Source organism: Panulirus ornatus, chromosome 34, assembly GCF_036320965.1.
Source record: "Panulirus ornatus isolate Po-2019 chromosome 34, ASM3632096v1, whole genome shotgun sequence".
Lineage (NCBI taxonomy): Eukaryota > Metazoa > Arthropoda > Malacostraca > Decapoda > Palinuridae > Panulirus > Panulirus ornatus.
In genome coordinates, this window is record NC_092257.1 from 938,138 (window position 1) to 962,405 (window position 24,268).

The 24,268-nt window shown below is 40.0% G+C and overlaps 1 protein-coding gene across 2 annotated transcripts in view; it reads left to right on the plus strand.

Moving 5' to 3' along the window:
* Positions 1-241: 241 nt before the first annotated feature.
* Positions 242-24,268, plus strand: part of LOC139759735 (peroxisomal membrane protein PMP34-like) — a 42,260-nt gene continuing 18,233 nt past the window's right edge. The window contains exons 1-3 of one of the 2 annotated variants that reach the window (XM_071682140.1): positions 242-454; positions 3,769-3,829; positions 13,060-13,126. In XM_071682140.1, coding sequence (XP_071538241.1) covers positions 392-454; positions 3,769-3,829; positions 13,060-13,126 — 191 coding nt within the window. In that variant the 5' untranslated portion in view covers positions 242-391. The remainder of the gene's footprint in view (positions 455-3,768; positions 3,830-13,059; positions 13,127-24,268) is intronic. The other variant, XM_071682141.1, reaches the window with a different exon arrangement.

Sequence of the window (24,268 nt, forward strand, 5' to 3'; positions counted from 1 at the left end):
TTGTCTTACGCACTTTATTTACCTCCTTCCAGAACATCTTTTTATTCTCCCTAAAATTTATATATATATATATATATATATATATATATATATATATATATATATATATATATATATATATATATATATATATATGGTCCTTGATCTTTGTGATGGAGGAGTTGTCAATTATTGAGATATATGATAATATCAATACGGATATTTAAGGAAGTACGATAATTTTGGGTGTGTGGTACGATAACGGAGGTGGGAGAGGAAATCCCAGAGATAGTGTTTACTGTTGACGGTTGTTACCTCATCCTCCAGCAGACGACATCTAACTCCACGTCTGCCATACCTGAACCATCCAGTTGAGGGGTTTTGTAAAATATCTTAATAAAGAGTTGCAGTCATGTCGAAAGCGTCTGAACTCTTTTCATACAGCAGTTTAGTGCATGCCATCGCGGGAGGATGTGTAAGTACACGTAATTCCCTCTATTCGTACAAATATAGAGGTAGAGGGACTTGATTAAGAAGCATGAAATTTGAGTCTAACCAGATTTTCATATATTATCGTGTTTAAGTTAGAAATTTATTTTAATTTACTGCATCTCTTTAGTACAAAGTTTTATTCCGTTGGTGCTCACAGTTTTTTGTTCAGTAGAGCCAACAAGTTGATTGCAGATGTCTTGACAAATTATAAAGGTGGACAGTTTCAAGAGATAGTTAAGACACTTTAAAACACTTCAGAAAATTAATCATAGTCAAGGAATACGTGGGAAAGTGTTGGGTTAATCGACGAAAATTATTAAAAGCTGAATGGTGAAAGTTCACTTTAGCTTAGCATCGCTGTTATCTTTAGTTGTATTATCTTGCATTGCTATCTTGATTTTGAACATTTTATACTTATTATTTAGATAAGGTGGTAGTAATGTCGGTGATGTGTACTTAGGAAACAGGAAACTGTGGGGTTAACCACTGTAAAAGTATATAATTTGTAAAACTCAACAGAACTTGTGATAACCACATTTTACCTCCCAGTTAATTTATATTTACCTCGGTGCTCAGAATTCCAGTTGAAGTATGCGTGTAACACTCATGCCATTGATTATCAACAAATATGTCAGACTGAGTGGCCATGTGATGACCAGCAGCAGACCAACTTTATGCTGACATATTTCTAATATACATATCTTATTACATAAGGTTGTCTGTGGAAATATTAATTTTTACAAGTATTTTACCTATTTTCCTACATTGGTTAAACCCATAATTTTCGTCTTATTCATAACCATCAACATTATTGACTTGTTCAGCATCATTCAATAAAAAATGATAATCTGAGTGGTCCTGTTTGGGATAAACGTGTTCTACTTGCAGAGGCCAGTTGCTTCACCACAGTACATGTGGGAGCATTCAGAAATTCTAGACCCTTTTGAATATGATAGTTTTTCTGGCAGTTTAGATACTTAGTATCTTTTTTATGATTTTTTTCAATATAATAGTTTTTCTGGTAGTTTAGTCCATTAGTATCTTTTTTCTTTTTTCATTATAGCCTTGTACTCTTCTCATTCATTTTTTTTCATTATAGCTTTGGACTCTTCTCATTTATTTTTTTCATTATAGCATTGGACTCTGGGAGGAGAGTTTGTGAATTAAATAATGTCTCAACACAAGAATAGTCTTATTTTTGAGGATGATATTTAAGGTTATTATAAACCCAAATCCTAGACTTTTGCCTTAGAATGGAACTTTTAAGTTTTGAAATAGATGTTACATGAATCAGTGGAGGTGGATGGAATGATAGGTCGACTTGATGATGTATTTTGGGGAGGATGTTGAAAGTGAATCTCAGTAAAACTGAAACTTTAATTTTTGAAAAAGAGGATGATGGAGTGTGATGTCAGTTTGAATGATGAAAAACTGGAATCTGTAGATATCTATGTTTATAGGAGCAAAGTTCAATGAAAATGGAAGTAAGGAAGCTGTTGTTGAGAGTAGTTTTGCAAGGGAGAAAAATTGCATGGGCTTTGCAAGTTTAGTGAATGGGAAAATTTGCCTATAGGGTGTATAAGAAGCTTTTTGTTTCTAATATTTTTCCCCTCTCGGATGTATAGTTTATGAAACCTAGCTATATCTAGGCAAGATGAATAAAAGATAAAAAGAATCAGTATGGATTACATGTATTATAGTTTGAATGAGGAGGAGAGACAAAGATGTGAAAAGAACATGTGGTTTGAAAAAACACTTATAGCTTATATGGTTGACTTTGGGATAGTATGGTCTTGGAGAAACTGCAGCAGATGATAAGGTGATGAAAAAGGTATATAGTGCACAGTTGTTGGTATGAAATGGAGAAACAGACTGCAGAAGAAATGGATATGTGCAGTCACTGAATCAATTGGCAATAAGGACATTTCATCAAAGGATATTTCTTCTGGGATTGGGTGCAATAAAAGTTGGTGTAAATGTGGTTGGTCATACTTAACATATCAATTTATTTGTGAATTGGAAAATTAGGAAGGACATGTATAAGTTTGGATGTTCATGTTTTACTTAAACTCATTGGAATTGTTGAAGATTTGTTGGTATGATTTGAGAGGCTATATATACATGTTCCATCCCTTGAATGTGGGAGTAGATTTAATGATAATAGATAGATGCCAATATTTTTTATTCTGAGTATGATCTTATTTATGTACGCTAACATAAAAGACTGGTGCAACTTAAATCCTGATATAAGGCTTAGTAAACAGTATTTTTAGATACATTCCTCAAGACTGAGGGTTGTTATAATTGGAAGGTATTTTTCTGTCACATATATTTTCTTTATTTTGAAGGTATGTTTTTGTACACCACTGGATTTTTTTTTTTAGCAATATTTCAGAACTGTCAAAACTGGTTTAGTTAATTAAGGAGTAGCTTCCCCTTTCTTACCCACATGGCATTATGACTTCATTGTCAAATCAGAGTGCATGAACTTTTGCCTAATTCATTGATTTTCAGCTCACCAGGTGAACTAATTATTGTCTATAGATTTCATCTGTCCTAAAACTTTTTACATTTTAATAAATCTCAAAAACCATAGAGTCATACATTTTGATAAATTTCAAAAACCATTGAGTCAGAGTCAGGTGAACCAAAACTTTTAAGAAATTATCTGTGGATTGTCTCTTATTAAATTTCCTCATTTCATGATGATCAAACATATAAGATGGCTGCCACAGGGCAAAATCATGTCTCATTGACTGAAACTTCAAAATCTTTCTTTAAGATAAAGAGCAGATTTAACCAAAACATCATGGAAATGATAGATGGTTGATCCCCTACCAGTTTTCCTCATTTCATGCCAATTTGACAGCCATTAAGGCCATAAGACCTTATTAACCAGATGAGCTCACTTAAGCATCTGGTGTAATTAGACATTCTTAAATGTATAGCAGTGATTATTTCATACTTTAAAACTTTGATATCAGACAAGTTAAATATTTACTGTAATGTTATAGTAATATTGCTTGCATGTTTATAACTTAATTCATGTTATAGACTTTGCATCTAAAATTGATTTGGTGCTCATTTGCTATATGTACACATTAAGAAATATTCAGTATCCTTGCTCTTTACCCAGCAGTCTGTAATCTGGAGTTTTTTTTCTTTTTTCTTCTTTTTTACAGAATGTCAGACTGTAGTATAGATAGTGATAGAGTAGTATCAGTTAGGCAGGAAACATATGTGTCCTGTGGATCATGTTTAATTTTATCTCATTTATTCCGTTTTCTAACTTATCAGGGATCTGCAGTAGCAATGTCGGCCCTCTTTCCTCTCGACACAGTCAGAACAAGATTACAGTGTAAGTACGACATTCATCTGCTGTATATACTTGTTTCCAAGATTACAGTGTAAGTATGACATTCATCTGCTGTATATACTTTTTTCTATTGTGTGTGCTTATTTCTTGTGTGTTTCCAGTTACATCATCCGATTGTCACCCTATATGCTGTTTGGTCTATTAGGTTACATTAATTAGTTAATTGAATTTGGTCCTCTTGTTGATTTGGTGTTTGTGGTCTTTTGAATGATAATTGTCACAATTAAGTTTCCTCCCCTTGTATCCTGTTTCCTTCATTGATAGTTAACAGTCTTTTCAGTGTAAGATAGTGACTTCTGAGAGGCTTGTTAACATGATCTACACTAATATGCAGCATATTTTTACAAGTTGATGGGGAATTAGGCAGTTTAGGCCAGAAAGTACTCACAGTATTTCATCATATACATAGAAGGCTGAGTAGGTAAATGTTCTTGAAGCATATTGATGAATACTGCTTAAATTAACTTTATGAATTAGGTGTCCCATCTTCTCTGCTTTAGCCAAAGTGTCAGCTGTCTCCTCCACTCCAGCTCCTTTGGCTTCTTCTCGTGTGCCACCATACTTGTTTTAACACGTTTTTACCTTTGTATTACTTATGTTTTAGTGGACTTACTTTGATTTTTCTTTTGCACTTTATATTTTTTCACACTTGATCAGTGTTTCCTGCATTAGCTTGATAGCACCAGGAACAAAGAAAGGCCACATTTGCTCATATCCACTCTCTAGCTGTCATGTGTAATGCACCAAAATCACAGCTCCCTATCCGCAACCATGCCCCTTCACATATCATGGTTCAGTCCATTGACAGTACATCAACTCCAGTATACCATATCGTTTCAATTCACTCTATCCTATGTACGCTGTCATTCTCCTGCATGTTCAGGCCCCAATTGCTCAAAATCTTTTCCACTCCACCATCCATCTCCAGTTTGGTATCCATGCTTTCCTTATTCCCTCCACTTCTGGACACATATTCTCTTTGTCAATCTTTCCTCATGCATTCTCTCCATATATCCAAACCATTTCAATGTGACCTCTTATGCTTTCACAACCACCCTTTTTATAACTACACATCTCTCTTACCATTTCATTACTTAATCATTCAAACTATCACACAACCATATAGTCCTCAAACATTTGATTTCAATCACATCCGCCTTCCATAGCTCATGCCTCGCATCCACATAATAATGATATTGTTGGGACTGCTATTCCTTCAAACATACCCATTTTTGCTCCTCCAGATAATGTTTTCTGTTTCTACACATTCTTCAATGCTCCCAGAACTTTAGGCCTGTCCCCCACCTTATGACTCCCTTCCACTTCTGTGGTTCCATTCACTGCCATGCCCACTCCCAGATATCTAAAACACTTCCCTTCCTCTTTAATTTTTCTCGATTCAAACTCAGTCCAACTAACCTGTCCCTCAACCCTTCTGAACCTAATAACCTTGTTTTTACTCACATTCACCCTCAACTTTCTTCACACACTCTTCCAAACTCAGTAACCAACTTCTGCAGTTTCTTACTCAAATCTGACACCAATGCTGTATCATCAGGCTATCTCATCCCACTCAGACTGCATACTTGCCCTGCTCTTCAAAACTTGCATTTGCCTTCCTCACCAACCTATCTATAAACAACTATGGTGATATCACGCATCCCTGCCACAGACTAACCTTCACTTGGAACCATTCTTTTTCTTCTCTTCCTACTCATACACAAGATTTACATCCTGATAAAAATTTCTCTGCCTCTAGTAGTCTTTTTTCCACACTGTATATTTGTCAGACATAACAGGAAGCATTTCTATCTATCTATCTATATCTCTTCTGCATGTTCCAAACTGGAACATTCCCAGAGGGATGGCTATGGCAAAACAGTCTTCATAACCAGTGAACTCCAATGCTGCTGCTTAACCTTTAGTGTCTCACCCTAAACAGACCACTGGGAAGGGGAAACTCTAGCGCAGTGTTTGTAGAGGCTCCTACCTAATGTTCCTACTGACTACTATACCTGATGCTCCTGCCTAATGTTCTTACCCACTACCTCTACCTTATGTTTTTATCAACCCTCACATATGCCTTCTCCAGGCCCATAAATGTCACATACAAATTCATCTGTTTTTCTAAGACTTTCTCACATTCTTTAAAGCAAATACCTAATCAAAACTTCCTCATCCACACTGTTTCTCCCCATTCTGATTCTCTGTACGTGCCTTCACCCTCGTATTCAATACTCTCCCTACAACTTACTAGGTATATTTGAACACGTACCTTTATCCCCCTTGCCTTTATACAGTGACACTATACATGCATTCTGCTAATCTTCAGGCACTTCACCATGATCCATACATCGAAAATCCCTACCAGTCAGTCAACAACACAGTCACCCACTTTCTTAATAAAGTCAACTGCAATGCCATCTACTTCATCTGCCTTGCTGAATTTCACCACTTCTTTGTTCATGAAACCACTCTCCATGACTCTCTCACTTTGCATACCACCCTGACCCAAACACCCTACAGCTGTCACTAAATGCATTTAACAATCCATGAGAATACTTATTCTATCTCCTCACTTCATCAGTACCTGTTGTTACTTCTCCTTTTGCCCCCCTTCACTGTTGTAACCATTTGTTCTCATGTCTTTTGCATATTATTTACCTCCTTCCAAAACATCCTATTCTGAATTTCCTGCTGCTCTCTCTTGTACATCTAATCATTTGCACACCTTCCATGTAAGTTCTCTTCAAATGCCTCTCATTTCTCTTTCACAAGGAGAGTGTATGATAGTATGATTAAAGGGGTTGGTGTAAGAGGAAAACCTCTTGAGACAAGGGGAAGTAAAGTGGAAGAGTACTAGAAGGAGAGAAATAGGAGAAGAATAAGTGATATGGTGTATGTGAGGGACACATGTTAGTACAGGGATAAGTGGAGGCTATTTTGCTGTGGCTATCCCCTTGATGGGAGTTCCTGAAAGAATGGGCATCAAAAATATGGATAGATACTTAGTTTTTGAATTATATTTATATGAATAGTTTCTTTTTTCTTGTGATACTTCAGTGTCTCAGAAGCAAGTAGAAAATATTGATGTCCTTATAATATCTGGTGAATTTGCTTTTTGTTTTGTTGTTCTGTTAGCCCTTTTTCACTTATTTTTACTCTGTGATACAAATATTCTGTTCAAACCATTTTTTAGCCACTGTTTGGCTAGTGAATAGAGAATATTAACAACTTGATAATTTTTTGTGGTCCATTATCCCTTTTCACTTATGTTTACAATGAGATACAAAGTTTCTCAAAACTATTTTTTACCATTGTTCATGTGAGTATTTTAGCTCATCTTTAGATAAAGTCAGTACTTCCAATATACTGTTTCAATACTTAGCTTCCCTATTTTACTTTAAATAATGATGCTACTTGCCTGGGTATCAGGAGGGTTAATGATGGCTTTGTAGTGAAACAGCACTGAATTCAGTGGTTGTCAAGATGCACTTCTCTGACCCAGGTAGCAGTTTTTTCTTTCTGCTTCACCCACATTGGCAACATTCTGCAAATCTTGCAAAGTGTTTCATGATTTCAGCATCAACTTCTTTTGCAATTTAGTTGTTACAGTCAAATCATTATTTTTGAAACATGCTTTCAGTATTTTATGAACTCATATGAGACACAAGTTTTCTTTTTTTTTCTAAATTGGGTGATTAGGAGGACAAGAGAGGGTACAGTTGAGAAATACAGGATAGTTATATAGTATGGTTATATAGATTTATGATGTAGATTTCATCGGTGTGTGTACAGATGTTTTCCAACTTACGATGGGGCTACGTTCCAGTAAACCCGTCGTAAGTTGAAAATGTCTTAAGTCAGAAATACATTTAATACTGCACTTCTAACATGCTGAACATCATAGCTTAGCTTAGCCTACCTTAAGCATTCTCAGAACACTTGAATTTCTCATCCACAATTATCCTATGCAGTTCTTCCTTAAAAGCTTTGGCACCTTCAGTATTGGCACTTGCTGCCTCACTGCTAACCTTTATATTATGAAAATTATGATGCCTTTTGAAGTGTTGGTACCACCCATGACTTGCTTTAAACATCTGCATATATGTAGGATCATTGGCACAGCACATCGTTTTAGTGTAACGAGAAGACTTCTTGTCTTAGCCTGATCATCAGTAGGCTAAGCAGTATGCACTTTCATATCTGGTTTTCCATCCATGTGACAAGTCGTTTTTCCATATCATCAATTGGCTCAGCTCTTTTCTTCATGATGACAGGAAATTTAACAGGTGCTGAAGATTTCACTGCATCATTGATTCACTTTTTATCCTTTAAGATGGTCAAGATCATTGATTTGGAAAGTCCTAACTCACATGAGATGGCCATTACTGGCTTGCCACCTTCATGCTGGGCAGTTATCTTTAATTTCATCTCAAGAGTAATTGCCTTCCTCTTCTTCTCACCATAGGCAGGAGACTGATGGGCATTTTGTAAGCATGATGGGATGCAAAAACACATAATCCAAAAAATGCTGGCAACACAATACACTATAGAGTAATGGTTGTTTATGCCCGTGATCACGTAGCCGACTGGAAGCTGTGGCTTGCTGCTGCTGTGCAGCATCGCAAGAGAGTATCATACCACATATCGCTAACTTGGGAAAAGATTAAAATTCAAAGTATGGTTCATACTGAATGCGTATCGCTGTTGCACCATTGTAAAGTTGAAAAATTGTAAGTTGGTGAGCATCTGTAGTGGGTTTCTAGATATGTATTTTTGGTGCATTATTTATATACCATGGCAGACTGGGGTTACGTGAAGTTATGTTTTATGTTTCAGGAAAGAAATTAACCAAGCTAAGCTAAGAATTGCTCATTATGTATATCAGTGGCTGGTATCTGTCTCGGGACTTTGATGCTTCATGTTAACCAAGTTTGCTCCATTTTACTGATGCTGTTAGGGTTATGTATACATCTGCATTTTGTATCTCTGTTTTCATCTAGTTTCTGCCTTTTTTTGTGCTGCTTTCCTTAGTCATATACCAATTTTTTAAGTTATTGATGTTCTTTGGTATTTTCATAGGGGATCAGACATTGCACTGCTTCACATCATAAACTGCTTCTAGGTAGTTCTCTTTAGTGAGATGTCTTACTCTACCTTTGCTGACTTTATACAGCACTCCACTGCTTTTACGAGTCTTAGTTGGTTGAATTCCATAAAGATAGTTTTCCGAACCTCAATGCTCTTTCTGGACAATCAGCTATCTCCACCAGTAGCATGCGTGGCTTATTAATCCAAATTCAAATTTTTTTTTATACTACACCTCTTATAACCTTTGTTCTTTAGCCCTTAAACTGCTTCGTTTGTCTTATGACAAGCCATATAGCACTGGCTCCCTTGGATACAAGATTTAAAGCTTCCCACCTCTTTTTCAAATCCCAGCTGACTTTTGGTTCCACCAGTTATCTAGAGGTATCACTAGAACCCAAATGTTTGTTTTCACTGCTAGTTAGTTGTAGAAGAAAGGAAATTTTGGGGGGTTTGAGTATTGATGTATTTGGTGCAGATAAAGTTGTTTATTCATTCATTCATCTAAGTGAATTTCTCTGTGTCTGTAATTAACATATAAACACTTTAAGAAATATGTCTGTATAAAAGAATGAGATGTATTTAGGGAAGCAGTGATGGCTTACGCAAAAGATGCTTGTGGCATGAGAAGCGTGGGAGGTGGGCAGATTAGAAAGGGTAGTGAATGGTGGGATGAAGAAGTAAGATTATTAGTGAAAGAGAAGAGAGAGGCATTTGGACAATTTTTGCAGGGAAATAACGCTAATGACTGGGAGATGTATAAAAGAAAGAGGCAGGAGGTCAAGAGAAAGGTGCAAGAGATGAAAAAGAGGGAAAATGAGAGTTGGGGTGTGAGAGTATCATTAAATTTTATTGAGAATAAAAAGATGTTTTGGAAGGAGGTAAATAAAGTGCATAAGACAAGGGAACAAATGGGAATATCAGTGAAGGGGGCTAATGGCGAGGTGATAACAAGTACTGGTTCTGTGAGAAGGAGATGAAGTGAGTATTTTGAAGGTTTGTTGAATGTGCTTGATGATAGAGTGGCAGATATAGGGTGTTTTGGTCGAGGTGGTGTGCAAAGTTAGAGGGTTAGGGAAAATGATTTGGTAAACAGAGAAGAGGTAGTAAAAGCTTTGCGGAAGATGAAAGCTAACAAGGCAGCAGGTTTGGATGGTATTGCAGTGGAATTTATTAAAAAAGGGGGTGACTGTATTATTGACTGGTTGGTAAGGTTATTTAACGTATGTATGATTCATGGTGAGGTGCCTGAGGATTGGCGGAATGCTTGCATAGTGCCATTGTACAAACGCAAAGGGGATAAAATTGAGTACCCAAATTACAGAGGTATAAGTTTGTTGAGTATTCCTGGGAAATTATATGGGAGGATATTGATTGAGAGGGTGAAAGCATGTACAGAGCATCAGATTGGGGAAGAGCAGTTTGGTTTCAGAAGTGGTAGAGGATGTGTGGATCAGGTATTTGCTTTGAAGAATGTATGTGAGAAATACTTAGAAAAGCAAATGGATTTGTATATAGCATTTATGGATCTGGAGAAGGCATATGATAGAGTTGATAGAGATGCTGTGGTGTGGGAGGCAAGTTGCAAGAAGTAGTGAAAAGTTTTTATCGAGGATGTAAGGCATGTGTATGTGTAGGAAGAGAGGAAAGTGATTGGTTCTCAGTGAATGTAGGTTTGTGGCAGGGGTGCATGATGTCTCCATGGTTGTTTGATTTGTTTATGGATGGGGTTGTTAGGGAGGTGAATGCAAGAGTTTTAGAAAGAGGGGCAAGTATGCAGTCTGTTGTGGATGAGAGGGCTCGAGAAGTGAGTCAGTTGTTGGCTGATGATACAGCACTGGTGGCTGATTCATGTGAGAAACTGGAGAAGCTGGTGACTGAGTTTGAAGTGTGTGAAAGAAGAAAGCTGAGAGTAAATGTGAATAAGAGCAAGGTTATTAGGTACAGTAGGGTTGAGGGACAAGTCAATTGGGAGGTAAGTTTGAATGGAGAAAAACTGGAGGAAGTAAAGTGTTTTAGATATCTGGGAGTGGATTTGGCAGCGGATGGAACCATGGAAGCGGAAGTGGATCATAGGGTGCGGGAGGGGGCGAAAGTTCTGGGAGCGTTGAAGAATATGAGGAAGTCGAGAACATTATCTTGGAAAGCAAAAATGGGTATGTTTGAAGGAATAGTGGTTCCAACAATATTATATGATTGCGAGGCTTGGGCTATACATAGAGTTGTGCGGAGGAGGGTGGATGTGCTGGAAATGAGATGTTTGAGGACAATATGTGGTGTGAGGTGGTTTAATTGAGTAAGTAATAATAGGGTAAGAGAGATGTGTGGTAATAAAAAGAGCGTGGTTGAGAGAGCAGAGGAAGGTGTTTTGAAATGGTTTGGTCACATGGAGAGAATGAGTGAGGAAAGATTGACAAAGAGGATATTTGTGTCAGAGGTGGAGGGAACGAGGAGAAGTGGAAAACCTAATTGGAGGTGGAAAGATGGCGTGAAAAAGATTTTGAGTGATCGGGGCCTGAACATGCAGGAGGGTGAAAGACGTGCAAGGAATAGAGTGAATTGGAACGATGTGGTATACCGGGGTTGACGTGCTGTCAATGGATTGAAGCAGGGCATGTGAAGCATCTGGGGTAAACCATGGAAAGTACTATGGGGCCTGGATGTGGAAAGGGAGCTTTGGTTTCGGTGCATTATTCCATGACCCCTAGAGACTGAGTGTGAACGAATGTGGCCTTTGTTATCTTTTCCTAGCGCTACCTCGTGCACATGAGGGGGGAGGGAGCTGTTATTTCATGTGTGGAGAGGTGGTGGTGGGAATAAATAAAGGCAGACAGTATGAATTATGTACATTTGTATATATGTATATGTCTGTGTGTATATATATGTATACGTTGAGTTGTATAGGTATGTATATTTGCGTGTGTGGACGTGTGTGTATATACATGTGTAAGTGGGTGGTTGGGCCATTCTTTCGTCTGTTTCCTTGCGCTACCTCGCTAATGCAGGAGACAGCGACAAAGCAAAATAAAAGATAAAAAAAGAGTATGTTAGATAAGTAGATTATATGGTCTATGGCAGGTGTGTTTGGTGTCATCACGGCTATTGATTTCTTTGGAGAGAGGGGTGAGTATGCTGTCTGCAGGGGTTGAGGGGACCGGAGAAATGTCAGTTGCTGCTTGCTGATTGTGCCGCACTGGTGGCAGATTCAAGTGTGAAACTGCAGAATTTGGTGACTGAGTTTGGTATGTGTAAAGGGAGGAAGTTGAGAATAAATATGAATAAAAGCAAAGTTATTAGGTTTAGTTGGGCAGAGGGGCAGGTTAGTTAGGATGTGATTTTGAATAGAGAAAGTGTGGAAGAAGTGTTTTAGGTACCTGGAAACGGAAATGACAGCAAATGGAACTATGGATGCTAAAATGAGTCATAAGGTGGGTGAGGGGGTGAAAGTTCTTGGAACATTAAGGAATGTGTAGGAGAGATTGATATCTGGGAGGGCAAAAATGGGTATGTTTGAAGGTATAGTAGTCCCAACAATTTTGTTCGAATGCGAGGCATGGGCTATAGATAAGGATGTGCAAAGAGGGTGAAGGTGTTGGAGATGAAATGTTTAAGGACAATATGTGGGATGAGTAGGTTTGATCGAGTAAGTAAGAAAAGGGTAAGAGAGAGGTGTAGTAATAAGGCATGCTGTTGATATTGCTGAAGAGGGTGTGCTGAAATGGTTTGGACATATGAAGAGAATGAGTAAGGAGAGGTTGATGAAGAGTATATGTTAGAAGTGGAGGGGGAAAGGGGAGTTGAAAGATGGAGTGAAAAAATATTTTAAGTGGTCAGGGCCTGAACATGCTGGAAGCTGAAAGGTGTAGATGAGAAAGTGTGAATTGGAAGGATGTGGTATAGAGGGGGGCAATGTGCTGTCACTGGACTCAAGCAGGGGGGATGTGAAGCAACTGGGGAATCTATGGAATGGTCTGTAGGGCCTGTTTGTGGATATAGGACTATGGATCCTCTCTCACTTTTGCTCTAATCTTCATGACAGGTATTTCATTTATGCATGAGATTTTGTAACCAATTGTTGTGCAGTGTGCTCAAGTAACTAACATCCATTTAACTCATTCCAGTGGAGGAAGGCAAGACAAGCCGTAATACATTTGCTATTATGGCTGAGGTGTACAAGCAAGAAGGATTGTAAGTTGAACCACTTTTCAGCTTTTTATTTTATTTTTTATTACTCCAGCACCTCTTTTTAAGAGTTCTTGTGTTACCCAGGACCTCTTTCTAAGAAGTTCTGATGTAACCAAGACCTTCCAAAAGCTCCTGTACTCCAAGGCTGTGCTACTTTTAGTAGCAGGTGGAGTCCAGTAAAGCTGAAGAAAATGTATGTATTTATCTATGTATTCTATTTCTTTATAATTACTTGGGGACTAATTTTTATGAGTCTTGGTGATATCCAGGACCTCTTTTTAAAGGCTCATGCAGCCCAGATATGTGCTACTTCCAATAGCAAGGAAATATAGACTCCAGTGGGGTGAAAAGTTCTTTGATGACATTGTATTCTGTATTCCCAATGATACATTGTATTCTGTTTTCCCAATGATACAGCCTCAATAGAGGTGATTCTTCACTTGAAGTAACCCTGAACAAGCAGATCCCTAACACTGATACATGTGCATTGTACACCTGCATGACAACTGCAGAGTGAAGGTGGGCAATTGTAGCATTCCTTTGTCTCTTCCTCATGCTACCCCTCACTTACACAGAAAATGATGAACAAGTATGAAAAGGAAAGTGTGTGTATATATATATATATATATATATATATATATATATATATATATATATATATATAGAAGTGGTAGAGGATGTGTGGATCAGGTGTTTGCTTTGAAGAATGTATGTGAGAAATACTTAGAAAAGCAAATGGATTTGTATGTAGCATTTATGGATCTGGAGAAGGCATATGATAGAGTTGATAGAGATGCTCTGTGGAAGGTATTAAGAATATATGGTGTGGGAGGCAAGTTGTTAGAAGCAGTGAAAAGTTTTTATCGAGGATGTAAGGCATGTGTACGTGTAGGAAGAGAGGAAAGTGATTGGTTCTCAGTGAATGTAGGTTTGCGGCAGGGGTGTGTGATGTCTCCATGGTTATTAAATTTGTTTATGGATGGGGTTGTTAGGGAGGTGAATGCAAGAGTTTTGGAAGGAGGGGCAAGTATGAAGTCTGTTGTGGATGAGAGAGCTTGGGAAGTGAGTCAGTTGTTGTTCGCTGATGATACAGTGCTGGTGGCTGATTCATGTGAGAAACTGCAGAAGCTGGTGACTGAGTTTGGTAAAGTGTGTGAAAGAAGAAAGTTAAGAGTAAATGTGAATAAGAGCAAGGTTATTAGGTACAGTAGGGTTGAGGGTCAAGTCAATTGGGAGGTAAGTTTGAATGGAGAAAAACTGGAGGAAGTAAAGTGTTTTAGATATCTGGGAGTGGATCTGGCAGTGGATGGAACCATGGAAGCGGAAGTGGATCATAGGGTGGGGGAGGGGGCGAAAATCCTGGGAGCCTTGAAGAATGTGTGGAAGTCGAGAACATTATCTCGGAAAGCAAAAATGGGTATGTTTGAAGGAATAGTGGTTCCAACAATGTTGTATGGTTGCGAGGCGTGGGCTATGGATAGAGTTGTGTGCAGGAGGATGGATGTGCTGGAAATGAGATGTTTGAGGACAATTTGTGGTGTGAGGTGGTTTGATTGAGTAAGTAACATAAGGGTAAGAGAGATGTGTGGAAATAAAAAGAGCGTGGTTGAGAGAGCAGAAGAGGGTGTTTTGAAATGGTTTGGGCACATGGAGAGAATGAGTGAGGAAAGATTGACCAAGAGGATATATGTGTCGGAGGTGGAGGGAACGAGGAGAAGTGGGAGACCAAATTGGAGGTGGAAAGATGGAGTGAAAAAGATTTTGTGTGATCGGGGCCTGAACATGCAGGAGGGTGAAAGGAGGGCAAGGAATAGAGTGAATTGTATCGATGTGGTATACCGGGGTTGACGTGCTGTCAGTGGATTGAATCAGGGCATGTGAAGCGTCTGGGGTAAACCATGGAAAGCTGTGTAGGTATGTATATTTGCGTGTGTGGACATATGTACATACATGTGTATGGGGGTGGGTTGGGCCATTTCTTTCGTCTGTTTCCTTGCGCTACCTCGCAAATGCGGGAGACAGCGACAAAGCAAAAAAAATATATATATATATATATATATATATATATATATATATATATATATATATATTCTTTTTTTCTTTCATACTATTCGCCATTTCCCGCATCAGCGAGGTAGCGTTAAGAACAGAGGACTGGGCCTTAGAGGGAATATCCTCACCTGGCCCCCTTCTCTGTTCCTTCTTTTGGAAAATTAAAAAAAAAAACGAGAGGGGAGGATTTCCAGCCACCCGCTCCCTCCCCTTTTAGTCGCCTTCTACGACACGCAGGGAATACGTGGGAAGTATTCTTTCTCCCCTATCCCCAGGGATAATATATATATATATATATATATATATATATATATATATATATATATATATAATTTTTTTTTTTTTTGCCGCTGTCTCCCGCGTCTGCGAGGGAGCGCAAGGAAACAGACGAAAGAAATGGCCCTGGGGATAGGGGAGAAAGAATACTTCCCACGTATTCCCTGCGTGTCGTAGAAGGTGACTAAAAGGGAAGGGAGCGGGGGGTGGAAATCCTCCCCTCTCTCTTTTTTTTTTTTTTTTTCCAAAGGAAGGAACAGAGAAGGGGGCTGGATGAGGATGTTTCCTCAGAGGCCCAGTCCTCTGTTCTTAACGCTACCTCGCTGACGCGGGAAATGTCTAATAGCATGAAAGAAAAAAGAAAAGAATATATATATATATATATATATATATATATTGCTTTGTTGCTGTCTCCCGCGTTTGTGAGGTAAATAAATGTAATATATATTGCACATGTACATAATTCATACTGTCTGCCTCTATTTATTCCCATTGCCACCTTGCCACACATGGAATAACAACCCCCTCCCTCCTCATGTGTGCGAGGTAGCGCTAGGAAAAGACAACAAAGGCCCCATTCGTTCACACTCAGTCTCTAGCTGTCATGTAATAATGCACCGAAACCACATCCGGGCCCCACAGAACTTTCCATGGTTTACCCCAGACACTTCACATGCCCTGGTTCAATCCATTGACAGCACGTCGACCCCGGTATACCACATCGTTCCAATTCACCCTCCTGCATGTTCAGGCCCCCATCACTCAAAATCTTTTTCACTCCATCTTTCCACCTCCAATTTGGTCTCCCACTTCTCCTCGTTCCCTCCACCTCTGACACATATATCCTCTTGGTCAATCTTTCCCCACTCATTCTCTCCATGTGACCAAACCATTTCAAAACACCCTCTTCTGCTCTCTCAACCACACTCTTTTTATTTCCACACATCTCTCTCGCCCTTACATTACTTACTCGATCAAACCATCTCACACCACATATTGTCCTCAAACATCTCATTTCCAGCACATCCACCCTCCTGCGCACAACTCTATCCATAGCCCACGCCTCGCAACCATACAACATTGTTGGAACCACTATTCCTTCAAACATACCCATTTTTGCTTTCCGAGATAATGTTCTCGACTTCCAAACATTTTTCAAGGCTCCCAGAATTTTCGCCCCCTCCCCCACCCTATGATTCACTTCCGCTTCCATGGTTCCATCCGCTGCCAGATCCACTCCCAGATGTCTAAAACACTTTACTTCCTCCAGTTTTTCTCCATTCAAACTTACCTCCCAATTAACTTGACCCTCAACCCTACTGTACCTAATAATCTTGCTCTTATTCACATTTACTCTTAACTTTCTTCTTTCACACACTTTACCAAACTCAGTCACCAGCTTCTGCAGTTTCTTACATGAATCAGCCACCAGCGCTGTATCATCAGCGAACAACAACTGACTCACTTCCCAAGCTCTCTCATCCACAACAGACTGCATACTTGCCCCGCTTTCCAAAACTCTTGCATTCACCTCCCTAACAACCCCATCCATAAACAAATTAAACAACTTTCCTCTCTTCCTACACGTACACATGCCTTACATCCTCGATAAAACCTTTTCACTGCTTCTAACAACTTGCCTCCCACACCATATATTCTTAAAACCTTCCACAGAGCATCTCTATCAACTCTATCATACGCCTTCTCCAGATCCATAAATGCTACATACTAATCCATTTGTTTTTCTAAGTATTTCTCACATACATTCTTCAAAGCAAACACCTGATCCATACATCCTCTACCACTTCTGAAACCACACTGCTCTTCCCCAGTCTGATGCTCTGTACATGCCCTCACCCTCTCAATCAATACCCTCCCATATGATTTACCAGGAATACTCAACAAACTTATACCTCTGTAATTTGAGCACTCACTCTTATCCCCTTTGCCTTTGTACAAGGGCACTATGCAAACATTCCGCCAATCCTCAGGCACCTCACCATGAATCATACATACATTAAATAACCTTACCAACCAGTCAATAATACAGTCACCCCCTTTTTTAATAAATTCCACTGCAATACCATCCAAACCTGCTGCTTTGCCGGCTTTCATCTTCTGTGAAGCTTTTACTACCTCTTCTCTATTTACCAAATCATTTTCCCTAACCCTCTCACTTTGCACACCACCTCGACCAAAACACCCTATATCTGCCACTCTATCATCAAACACATTCAACAAACCTTCAAAATACTCACTCCATCTCCTTCTCACATCACCACTACTTGTTATCACCTCCCCATTAGCCCCCTTCACTGAAGTTCCCATTTGCTCCCTTGTCTTACACACTTTATTTGCCTCCTTCCAGAGCATCTTTTTATTCTCCCTGAAATTTAATGATACTCTCTCTCCCCAACTCTCATTTGCCCTCTTTTTCACCTCTTGCACCTTTCTCTTGACCTCCTGCCTCTTTCTTTCATACCTCTCCCACTCATTTGCATTTTTTCCCTGCAAAAATCGTTCAAATGCCTCTCTCTTCTCTTTCACTAATAATCTTACTTCTTCATCCCACCACTCACTACCTTTTCTATCAACCCACCTCCCACGCTTCTCATGCCACAAGCATCTTTTGCGGAAGCCATCACTGCTTCCCTAAATACATCCCATTCCTCCCCCAGTCCCCTTACCTCCTTTGTTCTCACCTTTTTCCATTCTGTACTCAGTCTCTCCTGGTACTTCCTCACACAAGTCTCCTTCCCAAGCTCACTTACTCTCACCACTCTCTTCACCCCAACATTCTTCTTTTCTGAAAACCCCCACAAATCTTCACCTTCGCCTCCACAAGATAATGATCAGACATCCCTCCAGTTGCACCTCTCAGCACATTAACATCCAAAAGTCTCTCTTTCGTGCGTCTATCAATTAACACATAATCCAATAACGCTCTCTGGCCATCTCTCCTACTTACATACGTATACTTATGTAGATCTCGCTTTTTAAACCAGGTATTCCCAATCACCAGTCCTTTTTCAGCACATAAATCTACAAGCTCTTCACCATTTCCATTTACAACACTGAACACTCCATGTATACCAATTATTCCCTCAACTGCCACATTACTCACCTTTGCATTCAAATCACCCATCACTATAACCCCGTCTTGTGCATCAAAACCACTAACACACTCATTCAGCTGCTCCCAAAACACTTGCCTCTCATGATCTTTCTTCTCATGCCCAGGTGCATATGCACCAATAATCACCCATCTCTCTCCATCAACTTTCAGTTTTATATATATATATATATATATATATATATATACGAATAAAGTGCATATGAACGTGCACCTTCATAGAACATACAAACCTCCAACAGCCAGGATCGAACCCGGGACCCCTGTGTAAGAGGCAGGCATGCTATCCGCTAGGCTATGGGACTGTATAATAGGAAACAACTATTCGAAATACTAAGTACTCGAATACCCTTCGTCTCACAATGGTGAGCAATGGGGTCTATACCGGTTATTTCTGAACAGACGCACATAGCCAGGTGATAGCGTTTTACCGAACCAAACTGTACAACGCGGAGGTATATGAATACGAATAAAGTGCATATTAACGCGCACCTTCATAGAACATACAAACCTCCAACAGCCAGGATCGAACCCGGGACCCCTGTGTAAGTGGCAGGCATGCTAACCGCTAGGCTATGGGACTGTATAATAGGAAACAACTATTCGAAATACTAAGTACTCGAATACCCTTCGAATACCCCTGTGTAAGAAGCATGCCTGCCTCTTACACAGGGGTCCCGGGTTAGATCCTGGCTGTTGGAGGTTTGTATGTTATATATATATATATATATATATATATATATATATATATATATATATATATATATATATATATATATATATATGATACAGCGCTGGTGGCTGATTCATGTGACAAACTGCAGAAGCTGGTGACTGAGTTTGGTAAAGTGTGTGAAAGAAGAAAGTTAAGAGTAAATGTGAATAAGAGCAAGGTTATTAGGTACAGTAGGGTTGAGGGTCAAGTCAATTGGGAGGTGAGTTTGAATGGAGAAAAACTGGAGGAAGTGAAGTGTTTTAGATATCTGGGAGTGGATCTGGCAGCGGATGGAACCATGGAAGCGGAAGTGGATCATAGGGTGGGGGAGGGGGCGAAAATTCTGGGAGCCTTGAAGAATGTGTGGAAGTCGAGAACATTATCTCGGAAAGCAAAAATGGGTATGTTTGAAGGAATAGTGGTTCCAACAATGTTGTATGGTTGCGAGACGTGGGCTATGGATAGAGTTGTGCGCAGGAGGATGGATGTGCTGGAAATGAGATGTTTGAGGACAATATGTGGTGTGAGGTGGTTTGATCGAGTTAGTAACGTAAGGGTAAGAGAGATGTGTAGAAATAAAAAGAGCGTGGTTGAGAGAGCAGAAGAGGGTGTTTTGAAATGGTTCGGGCACATGGAGAGAATGAGTGAGGAAAGATTGACTAAGAGAATATATGTGTCGGAGGTGGAGGGAACGAGGAGAAGAGGGAGACCAAATTGGAGGTGGAAAGATGGAGTGAAAAAGATTTTGCGTGATCGGGGCCTGAACATGCAGGAGGGTGAAAGGAAGGCAAGGAATAGAGTGAATTGGAGCGATGTGGTATACCGGGGTTGACGTGCTATCAGTGGATTGAATCAAGGCATGTGAAGCGTCTGGGGTAAACCATGGAAAGCTGTGTAGGTATGTATATTTGCGTGTGTGGACGTATGTATATACATGTGTATGGGGGTGGGTTGGGCCATTTCTTTTGTCTGTTTCCTTGCGCTACCTCGCAAACGCGGGAGACAGCGACAAAGCAAAAAAAAAAAAAAAAAAATATATATATATATATATATATATATATATATATATATATATATATATATATATATATATATATATATATATATATATATGGTATATGGTTTGGGCACATGGAGAGAATGAGTGAGGAAAGATTGACCAAGAGGATATATGTGTCGGAGGTGGAGGGAACGAGGAGAAGAGGGAGACCAAATTGGAGGTGGAAAGATGGAGTGAAAAGGATTTTGTGTGATCGGGGCCTGAACATGCAGGAGGGTGAAAGGAGGGCAAGGAATAGAGTGAATTGGAGCGATGTGGTATACAGGGGTTGACGTGCTGTCAGTGGATTGAATCAAGGCATGTGAAGCGTCCGGGGTAAACCATGGAAAGCTGTGTAGGTATGTATATTTGCATGTGTGGACGTGTGTATGTACATGTGTATGGGGGGGGGTTGGGCCATTTCTTTCGTCTGTTTCCTTGCGCTACCTCGCAAACGCGGGAGACAGCGACGAGGTATAAAAAAAAAAAATAAAAAATATATATATATATACACCCCGGAAAGCAAAAATGGGTATGTTTGAAGGAATAGTGGTTCCAACAATGTTGTATGGCTAGGAGGCGTGGGCTATGGATAGAGTTGTGTGCAAGAGGGTGGATGTGCTGGAAATGAGATGTTTGAGGACAATATGTTGTGTGAGGTGGTTTGATCGAGTAAGTAATAATAGGGCAAGAGAGATGTGTGGTAATAAAAAGAGTGTGGTTGAGAGAGCAGAAGAGGGTGTTTTGAAATGGTTTGGTCACATGAAGAGAATGAGTGGGGAAAGATTGACCAAGAGGATATATGTGTCAGAGGTGGAGGGAACGAGCAGAAGTGGGAGACCAAATTGGAGGTGGAAAGATGGAGTGAAAAAGATTTTGAGTGATTGGGGCCTGAACATGCAGGAGGGTGAAAAGCGTGCAAGAAATAGAGTGAATTGGAACGATGTGGTATACCGGGGTCGACGTGCTGTCAATGGATTGAACCAGGGCATGTGAAGCATCTGGGGTAAACCATGGAAAGTTCTGTGGGGCCTGGATGTGGAAAGGGAGCTGTGGTTTCGGTGCATTATTACATGACAGCTAGAGACTGAGTATGAACAAATGTGCCTTTGTTGTCTTTTCCTAGCGCTACCTCGCACACATGAGGGGGGGGAGGGGGCTGTTATTTCGTGTGGCAAGGTGGCGATGAGAATGAATAAAGGCAGACAGTATGAATTATGCACGTGTATATATGTATATGTCTGTGTGTGTATATATATGTATACGTTGATGTATAGGTATGTATATTTGCGTATGTGGACATGTATGTATACACACACACACACACACACATATATATATATATATATATATATATATATATATATATATATATATATATATATATACCGCGGAAAGCAAAAATGGGTATGTTTGAAGTAATAGTGGTTCCAACAATGTTGTATTGTTAGGAGGAAGTGTATGTATATACATGTGTATGTGGGTGGATTGGGCCATTCTATCGTCTGTTTCCTTGCGCTAACGCGGGAGACAGCGACAAAGCAAAATGAATAAATATATATATATATATATTGGAAATATATAAGAGCAAGGTTATTAGGTACAGTAGGGTTGAGGGTCAAGTCAATTTGGAGGTAAGTTTGAATGGAGAAAAACTGGAGGAAGTAAAGTGTTTTAGATATCTGGGAGTGGATCTGGCAGCAGATGGAACCATGGAAGCGGAAGTGAATCATAGGGTGGGGGAGGGGGCGAAAATCCTGGGAGCCTTGAAGAATGTGTTGAAGTCGAGAACATTATCTCGGAAAGCAAAAATGGGTATGTTTGAAGGAATAGTGGTTCCAATAGTGGTATTGTTGCGAGGCGTGGGCTATGGATAGAGTTGTGCGCAGGAGGGTGGATGTACTGGAAATGAGATGTTTGAGGACAATGTGTGGTGTGAAGTGGTTTGATCGGGTAAGTAATGTAAGGGTAAGAGAGATGTGTGGAAATAAAAAGAGCGTGGTTGAGAGAGCAGAAGAGAGTGTTTCGAAATTGAAATGGTTTGGCCACATGGAGAGAATGAGTGAGGAAAGATTGACCAAGAGGATATATGTGTCGGAGGTGGAGGGAACGAGGAGAAGTGGGAGACCAAATTGGAGGTGGAAAGATGGAGTGAAAAAGATTTTGTGTGATCGGGGCCTGAACATGCAGTAGGGTGAAAGGAGGGCAAGGAATAGAGTGAATTGGATCGATGTGGTATACCGGGGTTGACGTGCTGTCAGTGGATTGAATCAGGGCATGTGAAGCGTCTGGGTTAAACCATGGAAAGTTGTGTGGGGCCTGGATGTGGAAAGGGAGCTGTGGTTTCGGGCATTATTGCATGACAGCTAGAGACTGAGTGTGAGCGAATGGGGCCTTTGTTGTCTTTTCCTAGTGCTACCTCGCACACATGAGGGGGGGGTGGTATTCCATGTGTGGCGAGGTGGCAGTGGGAATGAATAAAGGCAGACAGTGTGAATTGTGTGCATGGGTATATATGTATGTGTCTGTGTGTGTGTATATATGTGTACATTGAGATGTATAGGTATGTATATTTGCATGTGTGGACGTGTATGTATATACATTGTGTATGGGGGTGGGTTGGGCCATTTCTTTCGTCTGTTTCCTTGCGCTACCTCGCAAACGCGGGAGACAGCGACAAAGCAAAATGATAAATAAATATATATTGGAAAGGATCACAATTTTGCGCGTGATCAAGATATTCCTGTTAGTCCACGGGGAAAATGAAACACGAAAAGTCCCCATGTTTTGGACAATCACATGTTTACCAAATGGCGTCCTAGCTTCGTCTCTTCGATGTATATCAACTGACTGTTATATTCCTCTCTTGTGTCTCCCCTGATGATGTGATTATTACACGAAAGTGCACTTGGGAACTTTTCGTGTTTCATTTTACCCGTGGACTCATAGGAATATCTTGATCACGCGCAAAATTGTGATCCTTTCCAATATATATATATATATATATATATATATATATATATATATATATATATTTTTTTTTCGCTGTCTCCCGCGTTTGCGAGGTAGCGCAAAGGAAACAGACGAAAGAAATGGCCCAACCCACCCCCATACACATGTATATACATACGCCCACACACGCAAATATACATACCTACACAGCTTTCCATGGTTTACCCCAGACGCTTCACATGCCCTGATTCAATCCACTGACAGCACGTCAACCCCAGCTTCTGCAGTTTCTCACATGAATCAGCCACCAGCGCTGTATCATCAGCGAACAACAACTGACTCACTTCCCAAGCTCTCTCATCCCCAACAGACTTCATACTTGCCCCTCTTTCCAAAACTCTTGCATTCACCTCCCTAACAACCCCATCCATAAACAAATTAAACAACCATGGAGACATCACACACCCCTGCCGCAAACCTACATTCACTGAGAACCAATCACTTTCCTCTTTTCCTACACGTACACAAGCCTTACATCCTCGATAAAAACTTTTCACTGCTTCTAACAGCTTGCCTCCCGCACCATATATTCTTAGTACCTTCCACAGAGCATCTCTATCAACTCTATCATATGCCTTCTCCAGATCCATAAATGCTACATACAAATCAATTTGCTTTTCAAAGTATTTCTCACATACATTCTTCACATGCCCTGATTCAATCCACTGACAGCACGTCAACCCCGGTATACCACATTGATCCAATTCACTCTATTCCTTGCCCTCCTTTCACCCTCCTGCATGTTCAGGCCCCGATCACACAAAATCTTTTTCACTCCATCTTTCCACCTCCAATTTGGTCTCCCACTTCTCCTCGTTCCCCCCACCTCCGACACATATATCCTCTTGGTCAATCTTTCCTCACTCATTCTCTCCATGTGCCCAAACCATTTCAAAACACCCTCTTCTGCTCTCTCAA